Source organism: Oryza glaberrima, chromosome 1 (genome assembly GCF_000147395.1).
Source record: "Oryza glaberrima chromosome 1, OglaRS2, whole genome shotgun sequence".
NCBI classification, from domain to species: domain Eukaryota; kingdom Viridiplantae; phylum Streptophyta; class Magnoliopsida; order Poales; family Poaceae; genus Oryza; species Oryza glaberrima.
In genome coordinates this window covers 39274414-39290172 of record NC_068326.1, presented here as the reverse complement: position 1 = coordinate 39290172, position 15759 = coordinate 39274414, and the positions used below count along the sequence as shown (strand labels likewise).

At 41.2% G+C, this 15759-nt stretch overlaps 4 protein-coding genes across 4 annotated transcripts; 1 reads left to right on the top strand and 3 right to left on the bottom strand.

The window, feature by feature from the left end:
• Positions 1–679: 679 nt before the first annotated feature.
• On the bottom strand, positions 680–2427 carry LOC127760135 (cytochrome b5-like). Its single transcript, XM_052284353.1, has 3 exons — positions 2026–2427; positions 1193–1259; positions 680–1102 (listed from the first exon to the last, which is right to left on the bottom strand). The coding sequence occupies exons 1-3, from the start codon at positions 2425–2427 to the stop codon at positions 846–848; spliced, it is 726 nt and encodes a 241-aa protein (XP_052140313.1). The 3' UTR covers positions 680–845.
• Positions 2428–3745: 1318 nt separating this feature from the next.
• Positions 3746–5444, bottom strand: LOC127776511 (cysteine protease XCP2-like). Its single transcript, XM_052302914.1, has 2 exons — positions 4495–5444; positions 3746–4130 (listed from the first exon to the last, which is right to left on the bottom strand). Exons 1-2 carry the CDS (start codon positions 5380–5382, stop codon positions 3912–3914), a joined length of 1107 nt encoding a protein of 368 aa, XP_052158874.1. The 5' UTR covers positions 5383–5444; the 3' UTR covers positions 3746–3911.
• Positions 5445–8074: 2630 nt separating this feature from the next.
• On the top strand, positions 8075–12704 carry LOC127776503 (uncharacterized). The gene is made up of 15 exons (XM_052302901.1): positions 8075–8385; positions 9130–9282; positions 9362–9470; positions 9556–9699; positions 9898–10002; positions 10455–10538; positions 10778–10893; positions 10976–11077; positions 11155–11268; positions 11528–11584; positions 11659–11725; positions 11996–12049; positions 12129–12203; positions 12293–12328; positions 12423–12704. The coding sequence occupies exons 2-15, from the start codon at positions 9254–9256 to the stop codon at positions 12537–12539; spliced, it is 1209 nt and encodes a 402-aa protein (XP_052158861.1). The 5' UTR covers positions 8075–8385; positions 9130–9253; the 3' UTR covers positions 12540–12704.
• Positions 12705–13033: 329 nt separating this feature from the next.
• LOC127776546 (protein DEHYDRATION-INDUCED 19 homolog 5) lies at positions 13034–15304 on the bottom strand. The gene is made up of 5 exons (XM_052302962.1): positions 15084–15304; positions 14344–14456; positions 13699–13776; positions 13374–13597; positions 13034–13272 (listed from the first exon to the last, which is right to left on the bottom strand). Exons 1-5 carry the CDS (start codon positions 15166–15168, stop codon positions 13164–13166), a joined length of 609 nt encoding a protein of 202 aa, XP_052158922.1. The 5' UTR covers positions 15169–15304; the 3' UTR covers positions 13034–13163.
• Between the last annotated feature and the right edge of the window lie 455 nt (positions 15305–15759).

Genomic DNA, 15759 nt, shown 5'->3' with positions numbered 1-15759 from the left:
CAGATCTTGGACATTTCCAGGCCTTCAGCAACAGTCCATGCAAGAAGTCGTCAGAATACACTTACATTTCACATCTGTTTATGACTGATTACACATTATGCTCACATGTGCTTTATTTTTTTAATGATACAACGCATCAGTATGTGAGCAATATAGTTTGCTAAGTTCAGATTGTAGCTGGGAAGGTTAATTTTGTTATCGTCTAACAGTGGCTTGTTAACTATGTTGAGGTTTTATATTCACAACTAAAAACTTTGTACGCTGGGAATACTTAATCCCCTTAACAGTTCAAGACTCCAGGCTGTGTTTAATATTAGTCCAACATTTGCCTGAGAATTGTTGCTTGCTTGATGCACTTGGTACTGAAATCTGCAAATCGTTGTTATCATTCTACATATGCCTGAGAATTGTTGCTTCTTGATGCACTTGGCACTGAGATCTGCAGATCGTTGTTGTTATCATTCATTCTACATTTCTCTGATAAGGAGTCCCTCCCGTTCAAATATGATTATGATTCGATAAAAACAATTGAAAGTAGATGAATTCAAAAGTCATCAGGCTGAAATTATCTGACAGTACAGAATCTGTAATGCTGCAGATACATCCATAAGCATATCTGGTTGAGCAAGGTACAGAAAATGACATCAAATTAGAGCAGCCATTCTGGAACATTCATCAGTACCATGGAAAATATGATCAAATATCCATTTGATTTAGTCACATTTTACCAGTATTAGTCTTAGAACCATAACAAACATGACAGACCATGCTGGTACAAAATACGCAATCCTCGGATCCTCACTAACTTATTAAGTTCTTGACCTTTTGAAAGACTGACAACAATACTAAGCAGACTCTGACTTGGTGTAGATCCTTACAGCAACAGCCAATCCCAATATCGCCAAGGGAACCAAAAACTGGAGGATCTTGATGATGAACTCTGGTGTCTTATCCTGGTTGTAGTGTGGTTGCTTCGGGGGCGTGTACTTCACCTTGGTGGGTATCGTGGTTGCGTCAATGTCGCCGACATAATACTCATCCATCATCGCCCGAGCAGTGGTGCTGTGCCCCACATCTTCGAAGTCGTCGGTAGCATCCTTGGCTGCAATATTCAAGTACCATTGTAAGCTGAAATCAGATTTCCTGAAACCTTATCGATCAACAAGTATGCAATGCAGCAATGGGGCTTTACCAGTCGAAGACAACAAGACATCATCACCTCCAGGGTGATCCTCCAAAAACTTGGTCACATTGTACACCTGCAAGTAGCAAAACAAATACTTCTATGAGTTTGATTTGTGTAAAGGGGATTTTTTTTTTCACCATATAAGGCCTCGTCAATATAAAAGCAACAATAACCAAGCACATTTCAGTGTATAAAAATGAGCAAATGACCCTAGCAACCTCCCTTATAGAACAGTTTGTTGAAAAAATACATATCTTTTGATCAGCCAACATCATGTTCACAGAGTCAAAATAGCTTCTTGACATATACTACACGAGAACATATAAGCTCCCTAAAGTTCTGAGCATATTTTAAACAGGCTTGTTCATCTGATTGAACTGGAAATAGAGAAGTAAGCAAAACTGATTTTTCCTTGGCTCTATGAAGTAAAAGATCTTGCATTATTCTTTAGCGTTTGACATATCAACAGAATTGTGAATCCTATGGAATAAAAGATGAAACAAGAGCTGCACATTTAGATTACAAAGAACAGTTTCTCGCATTAAACCACAAAATATTTATACCAGGACTAGTGAGGTACATTCTTATATAGGCTCCATGAAAATGACTGGTCAAGAAAAGATGTTCAGGAACATTACAGGAAAAAAAATGTGCAGTAGTAGATTCTCAACAAAAATTAAGGTCAGGATAGGCTAATTTATGAGGGATGTTTGCTATCCTATCCTATCTGGAAAGCCATATCCGCACAGTGATGAAAAGTTTGTCCCTAAAAGTTCCCAGCAAGACCGTGTGTCATACTAATCAAAAGAAAAGAGAAGAGAAGAGAAAAGGGAGAAGACCTTGCCGCCGATGATGAGCCAGCAATCGTCCTTGGTGTTGTGCTTGGAGACCTCCTCCAGGGTCAGCACCTTGTTGTTGGACATGTTGATCTTGATCGATCTTGCCCTCCTCTTGCTCCTGCCTCCTGCTCCTCTCTCTCCCAAGTCCCAACTGGCAACTACCAAGAGATGAGATGAGAGATGGGACGAGAGAAGGGACGAGGAGCGCGAGGCGAGGAGGAGGAGGAGCTTTGGATCCAACGACGAAAGAAAGAGAGAGAGAGAGATCGCGAATGTGGAGGAGGAGGAGGAGAGGATTGAGGAGCAGTAGAGTTGTATAGTGGGAGTAGGTCGAAGGGCCCACCAGTCATAGTCAGTTTGGTTGGTGGGTAAGGGCGCTTGTCTCACCGACCCCAACCACATGGTTCCTTTTTTTTTTCTTTTCTGTGTACTCCACACCAACAACCGTAGCAGCTAGCCAGCTAGTCTGTGGATCCGATCCGTATGCGACTAGACTAGTCTGGTGTGTGGGCCCTCCCTCCCTGTATCTGTATGTTGTACAAATACGGTACTACTGTACTTCATGCTTTTCTGTCCAACAGAAGTAGTGGTGGCCAATTGGTTTACAGTTATACTACACGGTTTATACAGTCTTTTGGAAATTCAAATTCTCTTTCTGAACGACCACCAAAACTTATTCACGTAAAAGAGAAAAATGTGCAAAAATAATTGCTTCTTTTTTCCTACTGATTTATGTTTTTACCCAAAGTATAAGCTACTCCCTCCGTCCCATAATATATCTAGTCCTAGGATGGATCTCATCCCATCCTAGGTTGCTATATTATGAGTCATGTCTAGATACATTGTCTTAGAATGAATCCCATCCCATCCTAGATTGCTATATTATGGGACGGAAGCCAACCTGCCAAGTCTGCCCAAATCCTATGCAACTCTCACTCGCTTCCCATCATGTGCCACTAACTCTATCATTATGAACTACTCCCCACATCTCTAAATATAAGAGATTTTGGTGGGATGTGATATATCTTATTACAATGAATCTGGACATAAGCATGTCCAAATTCGTTGGACTAGGATGTGTCACTTCCAACCAAAATCTCTTATATTTAGGGACGGATGGAGTATCTCTCATTCAGCTATATTTATATCTTTTTTTTTGTCTTCTTGGATATCATACATAACTTAGGGTGTGTTTGGTTCACGGTCATGCATGGATAGGATATGGCCATCCATATTTTGTTGGATATGGCGATCCAATTGCTTTATTATGCTCTACTCAGTTGTTATCTCGCTAGCTAATATCGACATGGTTCAATAATCGTATCCGGGTGTTTTCCTTTTTATCGTAACCAGACATTTTCACATTCTATATTTTTTTTAAAAGCGACAGTGAAGACGATATAACATGGGGATCGATGTGGGAAGAAGGTTGATTTTTCGGCTTTCTAAAGATGGGAAACTAACCGAAACTGAAAAGCAAACTATAATAAGACCAGAACTGAGATGATCGAAAGATTTTAAGAGAGAGAGAGAGAGAGAGGCTAGTTTGGTCGAGTTCGTTCTTCGTTTTTTATTTTTACGAATTTGTGACAGCCCCTAAGTAGCCACCGATTATTAATAAATATTACAAAGAAACAAAGAGGGAATCCCAGTAATTATTACATCTATCCATCACCATCTTTAATTTTCACCGATGAAAAATAATGAGAGACAAACAATCTTGAAATGTGGATGGGAATTGAAAATGAATAACAATGAATACGAGTACTGAGAAACACTTGGAAGTGCCGAGATAACAACAACGAACTTTACAAGCAGGATGAATTAAGAGAGTCCTCTTCTTGTGTTATTATTTTGTATCCTTGAAATTAAGAAACTGATTTAATTTAAGCGTTCTTGGTTGGGTAGGAGGCCATCTTGTTGATGCCGCAGAGGCCGTCGTGCTTGCCGGTGCCCCTCCTCATCCGGATGTACCCCTTCTCACCCCAATGCGATCCCCACGAGTTTTTCACGATGATGTAATCGTGTCCCTTGCTGGCCGTCCCGTATCCAACGGCCGTCACGCCATGATCCAGCCGCGTACCGCACGGACCATCAAACACACCCTGACCGATTAATCACCATTAATTTCAAGTCAGGACAAGAAGAAAATGGCAAATTAAGAAGTTATTACAAACAATTTACTACTACAATTAAATTCCATTAACCTATACTCCTATAAAGTCTCTAGTGATGGTGGCAGTGAATCAAACACCCACCGCTGTTTTTAAAAATTGACTGCTGATATCTTTTGTTATTATGGAATAGCCCAAATATTCAGTTCAAACAAGTAAACAAGTGGTACTAATATGTTCGATAATTTTTATAATATTTATTACATACTATAATATATTTTCTTTTATCTATAGCAAAGCATTTGTGTTTTTTTAGCTATTGAAGAGAGAACATTGTTGATTAATTGTTTCATACCCCGCTGTAGAACTGGAAGTTCCTGCCTGAGGCCTCGATGGCGACGCTGACGGGCTGGTGGGCCAGGGCCTTGAGCAGGGCCTGCTCGTTGTTCCTCGGCACGTCCTCGTACCCGGAGATGGTCACCGCCGCCGCCGCCTCGCCGTCGTCGTCCCCCTCCGTGCTGCCGCGGCGGCAGGTGCCTTCCTCCATCAGGTACGGGTAGGACTCCTCGGTGTGGAGGCCGCCGTTGGCGGCGATGTAGGAGAAGGCGTAGTCCATGAGGCCGCCGCTGCAGCCGTTGTTGCCGTCGGTGTCGCAGTCGATGAGCTCCTGCTCCGACAGGCGCGTCAGGTTCCCGGTGACGATGGCGTTAATCCCCTCCACCGCCGCCACCGTCGAGAACGCCCAGCAGCTGCCGCACTGCCCCTGGTTCTTCACCTCCGTCACCGCCCCCTTCTTCCTCCAGTCCACCTCCTTCGGCAACGCCGCCTCCTCGTACCTGAACGCACTGCTGCTGTCGTCGTCGGCGTCGTTCCTCCTCGCCGTCGCCGGAGTGATGGTGAGGCCGAGGTAGGCAGCCTTGAACTCGTCGTGGGTGAGGTCGGCGAACTCGTTGAGGCCCAGCCAGTAGCCGGTGATCTTCTTGTTCTCCTCGTCGATGTGGTTGAGGTTGTCCTTGAACACCTCGAACCTCCTCAGCTTCTCCTCCAAGCTGGAGTAGGCCTTGCGGTACTTGGCCATGAACTTCTCGAACAGCTCCATCAGCCTCTCATGCGACGCCAGATCCTCCTCCGAGTAGCCAACTATGGACAATTCACTGGGCATGGCTACCGCTACGCATGCGCCGCCGCACAGCAGGAGGAGCACAAGAGCCAGGGGAAGCTTCGAATTCATTGAAGCCGCCATTGTTGCAAGCTACTACTAGTAGGATGATACAAGCTGCTGCTGCTGTGCATGGTAGAGATGAGAGAATGCATGTGTATATATAGCTTAGCTTTTCTTTCTTTCTTTCTTTCTTTCTTAGATCGATTGTTAATTTTGCTTGAAAGCAAAGACACGATCGATCGATCGATAGATCAACTGCATGTGCTACATGTTGAAGGTTATATGAACCATGCGAGAGCTTTAAGACATGGTTAGCATCTTGGATGATTTGGTATCTGAAGAACTAGACTTTGCTTTTAAGCATGCATATGATATGAACGCTGGGCGCTTACTCTTGTAGTAGTAGTAGTATTATATGGAGTATCAGGGAAACTGTTTTAATCTCTCGAGGAGATATCCCCTCGTTTTTTTGTATGTCACTTAAATGGTTATAAAATAATTTGAAAAAAATTGGAAAGGTGTATTAACATGTGATATAACACTCCACAAACATACAAGTTCAAATTCAACTTCTACATCTCGTAACGAAAAAAACAAATTGAATCGCAGCTAGTTAACGTATATTCGGAGTCAAATTTGTTTTTTTCGTTGCGAGATGTGGAAGTTGAATTTTTACTTGCATGTTTGTGGAGTGATATATCACATATTAATACATCTTCTTAATTTTTTTTAAATTTTTTTATAACTATTTGAGTGACATGCAAATAACGAGAGGATATCCCGATCAAAATCCTCTTCCGGAGTATCATCTAGAAGCAAGCCTGAACAAGTGTCAGGCAGGCATGCATCTGAAGCAAACTGCACATGCGAGAGGAACTGGAGTACTTAATTTCAGAGAGACATAATTATTATCCTTCACGTGTTTTTTTTCCTGGCAGTATATAATCCATTTCATATATGGTTTACTACTTTACTTCACAGCTAAGACGAAGATAGAAGAGAAAAACGCAGGTGAACTAATTAAGCCTAAACTTTTGAGAACTAATAAGGGCCTAAATTGTTCTTGTACACTCCAAATAAGAAGGCCCAAAAGTAAGCCCATGGGCTGGTATATATCATCGTCAACCACATTGGAGCCCACAACCAACTCATTTTCGCTTTTGTGCGGCCCATAATAACAACTAGCAGCTCTTGAGTTTTGATCGAAATGGTACGGAACAAGTAAATACTATTATCTTGTTTAGATTTTTTCCAACACATGTAAAGTGCTGTACTGCTATAGAATAATACTACGTCCGTAGTGCATCATTTGGAGGAGTACTTTTGTTGAAACTCTGTTCAGATATATAGGCAGGCAGGCAGGTTTGGCACACGTACGTACGTACTTTCGCTAGCCATTATGACCGTAATCTAGCAATCATGCAAGCTTAATTAGAAGTATAGTAGTACTAATCTATTGCCCTGGGAGTCAATAAAGACACGCATACTAGTAGCACAAGGCAAAGAAAAATCTGCCCTTTTTTTATGGTACAGATGGAGTAATCTAGTCGAGACTGTTAACTAGTAGTACAAATTAATGGTACAAAACTACAAATAATGTACAGTAAACTACAAATATATATACTCCATCAGTAGAAAAGTATATTCTTGGTAAACGATCGGTGGAATGGTAAAGACAAGGAAACATGATGGAAATGAAGGCTGAGAGAGTTGCTGAGACGACTTGAGACTTGAGAGTTGAGAGGAGATCGACCGAGATCTCTACGTAGTACGTGTGCTGTGTACGCGACTATCTGCATCAAGAGAATATCGCCCATATATACGTCCTAGCTACTCCCTCCGTATTTTTAATGTATAACGTCATTGACTTTATAACCAACGTTTGACCACTCGTTTTATTTAAAATTTTTATGCAAATATAAAAATATACTTGTGTCATACTTAAAGAACATTTGATGATAAATCAAGTCACAATAAAATAAATTATAATTACATAATTTTTTTAAAAGGTCAAACGTTTGTTAAAAATCAACGCGTCATATATTAAATTATATGAATTGAGTACTTAATTACGTATGGGTTGAATTAATTGAGGAAGAAAAACGAAGTCTCCACCTGATACTAGAGTTGCGTTGACGAAATCAAAGCCACGCAATCAATTAAATAATTAAGATAGGTACACGTGTGGTGGATAAAGATGATCTAGAGAGAGAACGTTCGCACGCTAGCAAGTATAGTTAGGCACGATCGATCGAGTTGAAATGGAGGCTTGTTTTTTGTTGGTATAGGGAGAGATGAAGGCTACTAATTAACACATGCATATCTTACTAACTAATTAATGTGATCCTGCCAGCAGTACACGTCCATGGATCATCCAATATTAATTCATGCATGCAGTTCTTAATATTTTTCTATACAACTTTTTTAAAAAATAGTAAAAGTCTGGCATGAAGTAAGTACGTACTACGTGTGAGTCTTCAACCGTCCACATCAGCGTGGAGAAGCAAGGAAAGAAACGAAATGTATGTAATCTCAAAAATAAAGAAGAAGAGTATGAAGCTGTGACGTGGAGGGCTGACCGTTGACTAGTGAGAGCAGAAAAGACAGCAGAGAATAGGTCAAAGTTGTTGATGGGCCCACCTGACAGTCACAGAGAGCGTGGTGGGCTTGTACGATGATGGGCCATCGAGATTGAGCCCAGGTTGGATAGATAACCAACCTATGGACTACAGTAAAGGGTGTGTGTGTGGTCGGGTCGGCTCAGCTGGAGTGAGGTCGAGGAGGAGGAATCGAAACGGAAGCCGCGTCGCGGTTTCGGTCTGGTCCCCCCCCGGAGCCACGCCACGCCATCGTCGTCTTCCTCCTCCTCCTCGTCGTCGTCTTCTTCTTCTTCTCCCCCTGCAACGCAATCCCATCTCATCAACCTGCCTGCCTGCATAGTGCGCGCCAACCCCAACCCCTTCCCCTCTCCAAATCTCCTACTGCCCCGGCCCCGTGCTTCTTCGACCTGGGCACCCGCACTGGTGCGGGATTGGACTCACAGATTCTAGGGTTTCGCCCCTCGCGGCGATTCCACCACCCAAGGTACGTTATTATACCTCCAATTCCCCCCACCCCCTCACCATCTTCTTCTTTCTTGTACCAAATTGCAATTGCCACGCCCTGCAGATTCCCTCTCCTCCTTATAACCACACCCAATTTCTTTCTTCACGCATCCACTGATTATTCCAAAACCAGTTTTTCTTCTTCTTCTTCTTCTTCTTCTTGTACTTGCGCTGCATGGACTATTTACGGGAGGGATTATCTCGCAAACGGGGCGGGGGAAAAAAGACAGTACAACTGTTATTCTTGTCCCCCTAAAAAAAAGCGTGTCTTTTTTTCCCCCATGTTTACTTAAGCGGGGGACAGACAGGATGAACTGATTCCTGTTACTAGTAGCTTGGTTAGTTGGTCGCCAGTTCACAGCTTTTCTATATTCTGCAACCTTATTAACCCACTTCTTGCCTTAATTTAAACCATGAACCGACTGTCTACTCTGTACGTTCCCTTACCATTACTACAAGTACCCTCCAAGAACCCACCCTTTTTAAAGTCAAGCCTCGGGATCTCCCTTGCACACCTCCAATTTCCATGCCTTGTATCCAAAGCTCAAGGCCTTATTCCCACAAACAACTCCAACCTACAAAAGCCTAGTTACCACTCGCAAAAGGCTTTACCCGTTGATTGTTGGTATTATTATCGTAATCAATCTAATTCTCTTTTGGTTCAGCTAACCTTGTTATGCAGCTACATCCGTCTTATTTTCATTTATGTATCACTGTCCTTCAGGTTTGCGTTCCTTCTGTTGGTGCATACACGACTCCACCTATCACCGTTATGTTCTCGCTGCGCAATGCATAGAAGCTGCACTCACGAGGCTCCATCTCCTATGCTTGTACCAGTATACTAAACAATGGCCAAACTTCCAATAGTTGGTCGCAGGTTTGTCTCGCTTCCTTTTCCTTATCGATATTCCTTGCTATGCTACTTCCTTTTGATCCTTATCTTGGCGCTCATGCAGTGCACCTCGCAAACCCAACGAAAGCATGAGGCTTCTTGTAGTAACAGTTATTGGGGTGATGTTAGGTTTCTTTATTGGAATTTCGTTCCCAGCAGTTAGCATAACAAAGGTATGGACATGGCTTATCAATACACTGCACTGATGTAAGTTTCCTTTGAAGAGTTTTAATATGCTGCTCTTTGCATATGTTGCAGCTTCACTTCCCATCTAGTATTGTTTCGTACATAGAAGACAAGAACTCAGCATTGACAGCTCAAGCGATACTAAATCATGCTTGGACAGCTGCTAGGAATGCAAAGGGAAATGATACTGAATCAAGCTCAGACACTGCCATGAAGGTACGATGCTGTGTGTTTGCTTTGATCCTACAATTGAGTGATGCACCACAAACAATCTTCTTTCCCCCATTTTTTCTGTTGCGCAAGAATACAGTACTTTTACTCTAAATGACAGCATCAAGGGGAACTATGTTTTGTTTCTGACCAACTTTTTCCTTTTGATATTTCTGACACTGTTATTGCTTGATAACTTTCTAGATTTATGTACCAACAAACCCCAGAGGAGCAGAGAGCCTGGCACCTGGTATTGTTGTACCAGAGTCCGATTTTCATCCACGCAGGTTATGGGGAAACCCAGATGAGGTAATATTCATGTATCCACTCTATGTTTCATATCAGCTCTAATTCCTGTCAGGATATGTTCAGTTTCTTGGATGCCTTCTCTTTTTTTTTCACTTGACTATGCTATATTTCCACTTAAAAAGAGAAAACAAATATGCTATATTCTTCTCAGTTCTCACAGCTTTTTTCTTAAATAACTTCTTATGTTCTTGCGCCGATTTGTCACTATTAGTTGTTCTCATGCAACTAATTCATGCTGCTATATACTGATGATTCGACCATGCAAATCTGAGCTGTTTTTTGTGAATTCTCTTCTGGTTTTTCCTTATTGTTCCATCAAAGTTAGCTAATGGCAATGGGTCTTAATTTCTGCTCGCTGATCTTTATTGTTCCTAAAAAATAGTATTGATGTCCCTTACAAAGTGTATAGCTATATATTTGTCTGTCACTGATACTGATACTTAATTTTGCAGGATCTACCCTTCAAACCGAAGTACCTTGTTACTTTCACTGTCGGAATTTCGCAGAAAGAGAACATAAATAGGGCAGTCAAGAAGGTAATTCTTGAAAATTGAACTATATACACATGTATTTTTTAGAGAACTTGAAAACTAAGCTATAAGACACCTTTGAAAGTACTGCCACACCCAAAGGTTGTATAGTCAAACAACCGCTGTTTCTTTTCTTGTACAGCGCATGTTTGTGTCATTGGACACTTTACTTTGTATTTAATTTAAACACACCATGAAATTGTAACTTGTCAATTGCCTAATCTTTTATTTTTCTGCTGTTGCAGTTTTCTGATAATTTTGCTATCCTGTTATTTCACTATGATGGTCGGGTGAGTGAATGGGATGAATTTGAGTGGTCAAAGCGAGCTATACATGTTAGTGTACGGAGGCAAGCGAAATGGTACACTCTGCTCCTTTGATATCCTTTATAATTGTCTAAATTGGAAGGTGATTCTAAAGATACTGTTTTGTTTAAATTGTAGGTGGTATGCCAAAAGATTCTTACACCCTGATATCGTGGCATCTTATGAGTATATATTTATCTGGGACGAGGATCTTGGAGTTGAGCATTTTAACGCAGAGGAGTATGCTTTCGATCTTCATTGAACAATTTCTCAATTGCAGATTTCTGGTGATTCTGCTGACAGGATTTACAATGCAGGTACATTAAACTTGTCAAGAAATATCAGCTAGAAATCTCACAACCTGGTTTAGAGCCAGATCGGGGATTGACATGGCAGATGACCAAAAGAAGAGGGGATCACCAGGTTCACAAGTAAGTGGAAGAACTTTCATCTGTAGCTATAGCTGTACGGTTTGTATCCCTTACAAACATGCATTTTTTTATAATGCATAGTGATTAGTAAGGTTGAGACATCATTTGATCTATGCTCCTAAAAATGTGCTTGTAACAAGGATTCAGAATTTGAAGTCTTGAGCAAGGCAAAAAAAAAAAGCCCACTTACTGATCAATAGAACTTCATTTCTTTCCCTTTATAATCTCATAAAGTTATGTTGTGGATTCGTTTTTACAGGGAGACAGAGGAGAGACCAGGCTGGTGCACTGACCCTCATCTTCCACCTTGTGCTGCGTACGTAGCTTCCTCCTCTACTTGGGTAGCTGATGTATGTGAGGAGGGGCTAACTATTTGTGTTTGATGTACAGCTTTGTTGAAATAATGGCCCCGGTGTTCTCCAGAGATGCATGGAGATGTGTATGGCATATGATTCAGGTATGACATAATTTTCATAGGTACCAGATTTCCATTATCTGCCCAGCTCTTCACATGGTTGATTTTTTTTTTTAGAGAAGGGTATTTTTTACCCGGCCTCTATATCCAACCGGATATATGCAGCCATTTTAATTTAGGAACTTAGCCTATCAAACAGGGAACTTAGCCCTCAAATAACCCAATCTGAAATTCGCTCCTATGGGGATTTGAACTCAGGACCTTGGGGTGCTACACATCTTCACATGGTTGATGATCTTATCGGTTTTGCAGAATGACTTGGTTCATGGATGGGGTCTTGATTTCGCTCTCAGAAGATGTGTAGATGTATGCAGCACACATACTTGTCTACGGCTTTTGCCCATATCATTTCCATCTGTCTGGCTGATTATTTTAATCTTTGCAGCCTGCACATGAGAAAATCGGTGTCGTTGATTCCCAATGGATTGTACATCAAGTGGTTCCTTCTCTTGGGAACCAGGTAAGGATCAAAAGAATCACATCTATAGAGAACGAGATGCCCGGAAAAGTTTGTGCTTAATGTCTTTGTCTTTTGTTGAAAATTCACAGGGGCAGTCAGAGCACGGGAGGGCACCGTGGGAAGGGGTAGGCATCCAACAACATTCTTTTATCGAATCGTCTTCCTTGCAGGGTTGTGCATAAATGCTTGTTACTGAGCTTTGTTGTTGTTCTATTTCAGGTAAGGGAACGTTGTCGGAAAGAATGGGGAATTTTCCAGACGAGAATTGCGGAGGCAGAGAAGTCATATTACGAGATGATGGGCGTCCCCCCGCCAAACGTAACATTTGTCCACTAGGCTACTATACATTACCTGCTGTTAATCCGCTCACCTATTTTTTAGCCCCAATACAATAGTAGCACTTGTGTAGAGAGCTAAGCTAGATATGATGATGGTGATATTCATGATACGTGTAGAGCATACGAAACGTCATATCTATCTATTAATTCCATTTTTTCTGTTTGATCTCCTTGCTGTGCTGTGCTATGCTATTTTCATGAGTTGTCACAGCCCTCCTCACTGTTTCTACTTTTTTTTTTTCCCTCCATGCTGTGTTCTTATTATTATTATAGCTTAATATTATATAGTGTGACCACAACCAGAAGCATTGTCTAGTCGTCCTCATAACTGGAAGATGCTATCGAGTCAACTGGAACAGACGATTCCTGCAATGGAGTTCTTTTTAATGTAATTATGTATCCAGGTATTAGTATGGGATATGGCATATTCTCCTGCCAGATGTATAATAATTCATATGACAAACTTGGAGCCAAAGTATGCAAGCATTCATCTACTAGAATATTACATGGTATAGATTATATATCTGTGAGCCAGGGGATGTTGCGCATACATGACTGATACATCTGCGCTCACAAAACACAAAACATAAATAAAACTTGCTAAGTAACACTAGACAACAAATTAAAGAATTGTCGACATGATTATCTCCTTGACAAACTCGATTCTTTGCAACCTTTCCTTGAGTTCCAGCTTGGATGCATCATCAGTCAGAGTCACACGCTGACTCAACCTGCAACAAGAATGCATCATCAGTTACTTGGCATTCATAACCAGTATTCCAGTAACACCAAGTTCTGAACTACTGAACGATGAACAGAAATCTTTATTTACCTCTGATCATGTGAGACTGCTGAAACTGCAATTTCAGTGTTTGTGTTATCCGAGTTAGTGTCAGTTTGAGCCATGCTGCAGATAAATTGGGAGAGCAGTGGATCAGGTGCTGGATCTTGGTATGTCCTGTTGTTCATCATATACTGTGGAGGCCCCTCAAAGTAGGGGTCTGAATTGTTGGAGGGTGTAGGCCATGAGCTGCTGGGCCTAGAAGGTTTCCTTCTCTGCCATGTTCAGATTTATGTTTGATCAGATGATGAAGTGAATGATTCATTGTGCTTATAATATACTGGCATTGGTTCTCAAGTAGTAGGATTAGTGGTACCTTGAGAAGATGTGAGTGTTGAACTCTGAAATGGGCACCCATGTCTCTCCCTATATTGTCGGCGCACAACGGGCACACCTGAATTCCATGAACATCGACTCAGCTTCAGAATGGACAGCAAGTTCATAAAATTGACTTGTTTACCATTTGTTTAGGAACAAGTTTAGCATGGAACTTTATCTAATTTGTGTATATTCCACATTTGTAGTATGAACGAGTAATTGTCTCATATGTCAGTAACTTATGCTAAGTTTCTTGAAATTGTTAACACAAGTTCTTGTTAAGCAACAATAATTTCATCCAGAGATTACTTCACAAAAGTCCTTTTCTATGAGAGGAAATTAGGGTCAGTTCCTTGAAATGTGTTAATATAAATACAGCATCATGTTAGGACTTGGGAGTCTCTAGAAGATTGCTTACTCACGGGCCCTATAACTCCAGATTTGCTAAGTGGTCCAAGAAAGCTATTATTGTTCCCTTGCATATACAGGTACTATCTCATAATTGAAGATGCATATACATCATGAGCAACTGGTTAGATTAAGACTAAGCTTTGATTAATAAAAGCTGGTTTTTGCATATTAGTCCATCCAAAAAACAACCTACAGAGAGAAATAGAACAAGTTGAGAGGTAGGCTCTCTTACAGCATTTCTGGTGTCAAAGCAATGCTCTTCCTGAAGATGGTTGCAGATGAAGGGCACCTCAACCTCGATGTAACAGAAAGGGCATGGAAAGTACTCCCACAATTCGCCTTCCTCTGAATCAAATAAGAAGAAACCACTTAAAAATGTTGTAAGTCAAGCCATCATTAATCAAACTTATTTTTTCTTTTATGCTAGTCCTTGAATTGAAGAAAAAGGCCAGGTGTTCAGCTTTCTTCTCAATCTTGCAATGATTCCCATAAGTCAAGGTAAACGAGAAGGCAAGAAAGAAGCGCATTTTTTTTGGTTGTATCTGAAGACCAAGCCAATGCTTCTAAATTCTTGCAAACAACCACAAAATAGTGACAGAAAACTCAAGGAAAAAGGTGCATAGAAATTCATTGACAAACATAGCTATACTCTTCAAGAAAGGCCAGGAAAATACATGAAGCTGTTACAGCACGATATAGATGCAAAGAACTGTCTGATAGCAAATTTGACTGAAGAGATGAAGCAATAAGCAGAAACTATTCATTCAAGGACTGAAGGAACAAGAAGTAAAAGTGCCACAAGAAGACATGAATCTGTTACAGCACAATACAGATGCAGAGAACAATCTGATAGCAAATTTAGCTGAAGAGAGGAAGCAATAAGCAGAAACTATTCATTCAAGAACTGTAGGAACAAGAAGTAGAAGTGCCACAAGAACGCATGGTTTGCATCCATGGATCAAGCAAGCATACCTGCAGGGTGGGGAGGAGGGGGTGCATAAGGCTGGTGCCTGCCTGAAGGAAGGAAGCCATAGCTGTAGGAAGCCTCAACCTCCATGGCTGAACCTGAACTCCACTGCTTCCCTTCTCTGCTAACCACTCTAGCTACAAGGCAGGTGTGTGAACAGCTATGCTTTGCAACTGAAAGGCAGCAAGTGAAACACAGAGTGAGTGGAGTTGCTCTCCTTAGCCTCTTCCCTGCATATATATGGCTCCCAAGAGTACCCTATTCTGTCCACATAAAAAAATGTTATGTATTATTGGTGGCTTAAAGAAAGAGAAGATAAAAGAAATTGCATAAAGGAGACTAGCTGATGACTAGGTATATAGAGAAAAAGAAAAGCTCATGGCTGCGTGCGGTGCAAGGAATTGTCTTCCCTACGAAGGAGTTGTTTTCATGAATTCAGCCAAAAACAATGACAGCTGATTCGACCACTGACCCAAAAAGGGATTACAATCGGACGGTCACCGAATAATGATTTTGTTGTTTACACAGATTAAGGGATATTTAGCATGGCACGAAACTCTGATCAGATAAATTATAAGAACCGACTTAATCTTAATCTCTCTTGTTATATGTAGCTCATAACAACTTTCTTGGATTTCACATGCCAAGTAGGATCTTACTTGCATTTGTCTCCCACATGGC

Bases quoted from the DNA above. Each gene is read 5' to 3' on its own strand.
- LOC127760135 (XM_052284353.1), bottom strand. From the start codon at position 2,427: ATGTGGTTGGGGTCGGTGAGACAAGCGCCCTTACCCACCAACCAAACT. The intron at 1,260-2,025 runs GTCTTCTCCCTT...TGCTACTTGCAG, and splicing joins GGCTCATCATCGGCGGCAAG to GTGTACAATGTGACCAAGTT. The intron at 1,103-1,192 runs GTAAAGCCCCAT...TGAATATTGCAG, and splicing joins TGTCTTGTTGTCTTCGACTG to CCAAGGATGCTACCGACGAC.
- LOC127776511 (XM_052302914.1), bottom strand. From the start codon at position 5,382: ATGGCGGCTTCAATGAATTCGAAGCTTCCCCTGGCTCTTGTGCTCCTC. The intron at 4,131-4,494 runs GTATGAAACAAT...TTAATCGGTCAG, and splicing joins ACTTCCAGTTCTACAGCGGG to GGTGTGTTTGATGGTCCGTG.
- LOC127776546 (XM_052302962.1), bottom strand. From the start codon at position 15,168: ATGGAGGTTGAGGCTTCCTACAGCTATGGCTTCCTTCCTTCAGGCAGG. The intron at 14,457-15,083 runs GTATGCTTGCTT...TATTTGATTCAG, and splicing joins CCCTCCTCCCCACCCTGCAG to AGGAAGGCGAATTGTGGGAG. The intron at 13,777-14,343 runs GTAAGAGAGCCT...CATGGAATTCAG, and splicing joins GCTTTGACACCAGAAATGCT to GTGTGCCCGTTGTGCGCCGA.
- LOC127776503 (XM_052302901.1), top strand. From the start codon at position 9,254: ATGGCCAAACTTCCAATAGTTGGTCGCAG. The intron at 9,471-9,555 runs GTATGGACATGG...CATATGTTGCAG, and splicing joins CAGCAGTTAGCATAACAAAG to CTTCACTTCCCATCTAGTAT. The intron at 9,700-9,897 runs GTACGATGCTGT...ATAACTTTCTAG, and splicing joins GCTCAGACACTGCCATGAAG to ATTTATGTACCAACAAACCC.